This window comes from Myotis brandtii, unplaced genomic scaffold (genome assembly GCF_000412655.1).
Source record: "Myotis brandtii unplaced genomic scaffold, ASM41265v1 scaffold986, whole genome shotgun sequence".
Lineage (NCBI taxonomy): Eukaryota > Metazoa > Chordata > Mammalia > Chiroptera > Vespertilionidae > Myotis > Myotis brandtii.
This window is the reverse complement of record NW_005372102.1, coordinates 550,210-550,955: the sequence shown is the minus strand read 5'-3', so window position 1 is coordinate 550,955 and position 746 is coordinate 550,210. Positions and strand designations below refer to the sequence as shown.

The 746-nt window shown below is 67.7% G+C and overlaps 1 protein-coding gene across 1 annotated transcript in view; it reads right to left on the bottom strand.

Moving 5' to 3' along the window:
• Window positions 1-746, bottom strand: part of SORCS2 (sortilin-related VPS10 domain containing receptor 2) — a gene marked incomplete at its 5' end in the record, with an annotated part of 307,756 nt that overhangs the window by 31,327 nt on the left and 275,683 nt on the right. The window contains one exon of the mRNA XM_014533443.1: window positions 496-744. Within this exon, the coding sequence (XP_014388929.1) occupies window positions 496-744 (249 nt within the window). The remainder of the gene's footprint in view (window positions 1-495; window positions 745-746) is intronic.

Below are 746 nucleotides of genomic sequence, written 5' to 3'. Positions count from 1 at the left end.
CTCTGCGTGGCCCTGAGGAGGATGCCCGCCCCACGGAGCACAGCCCGCCCCCGGGTGCGAGCAGGCGCCCGGCTGAGCCCAGACACAGGACTGGGGGACCTGAGTGCTGTTTGTGGTTTGTTACGAGGCAACATTGCGGCAGGAGCTCTCGGCCACGCGTCCCTCTCTGAGCTCCGTTATCGCGCCTGTGGAGCAAGGAGAACCCACGACCCTGTCCACCATGACCCTGTCCAGTATGACCCTGTCCACTGCGACCCCGTCCACCATGACCCTGTCCACCGCGACCCTGTCCACCGCGACCCTGTCCACCGCAACCCTGTCCACTGCGACCCTGTCCACCATGACCCTGTCCACCGTGACCCTGTCCACCGTGACCCTGTCCACCGCATTGAGAATGGTGGTCCCGTCCCTCCGATGGCCCTGCCCCACGGCGCCCTCCAACCCCGGGCTCCCGGCAGCGCCGTGTCCCACAGGCGTGGCGAGTGCAGGACTCACGGGCTGGCAGCTGGTGGGCTTCCCGTTCATGTCCTCGCTGGGCGGCCTCAGGGGGTCCCAGTCGCGGCCCTTGTTGTAGGTGATGAGCGTCATGACCTTCCCGTTGACCTTCTGGTTCGCCAGGAAGACGCCCTTCACCCCGTGCACCTGGGACAGAAACACGGGCCCTGGGGACCTGGCCGGAGCCCCCCACCCGATGGCCCGGCCAAGAGCCCCAGCCAAGAGCTCTCCACACGCGGCCTGTTCACCAC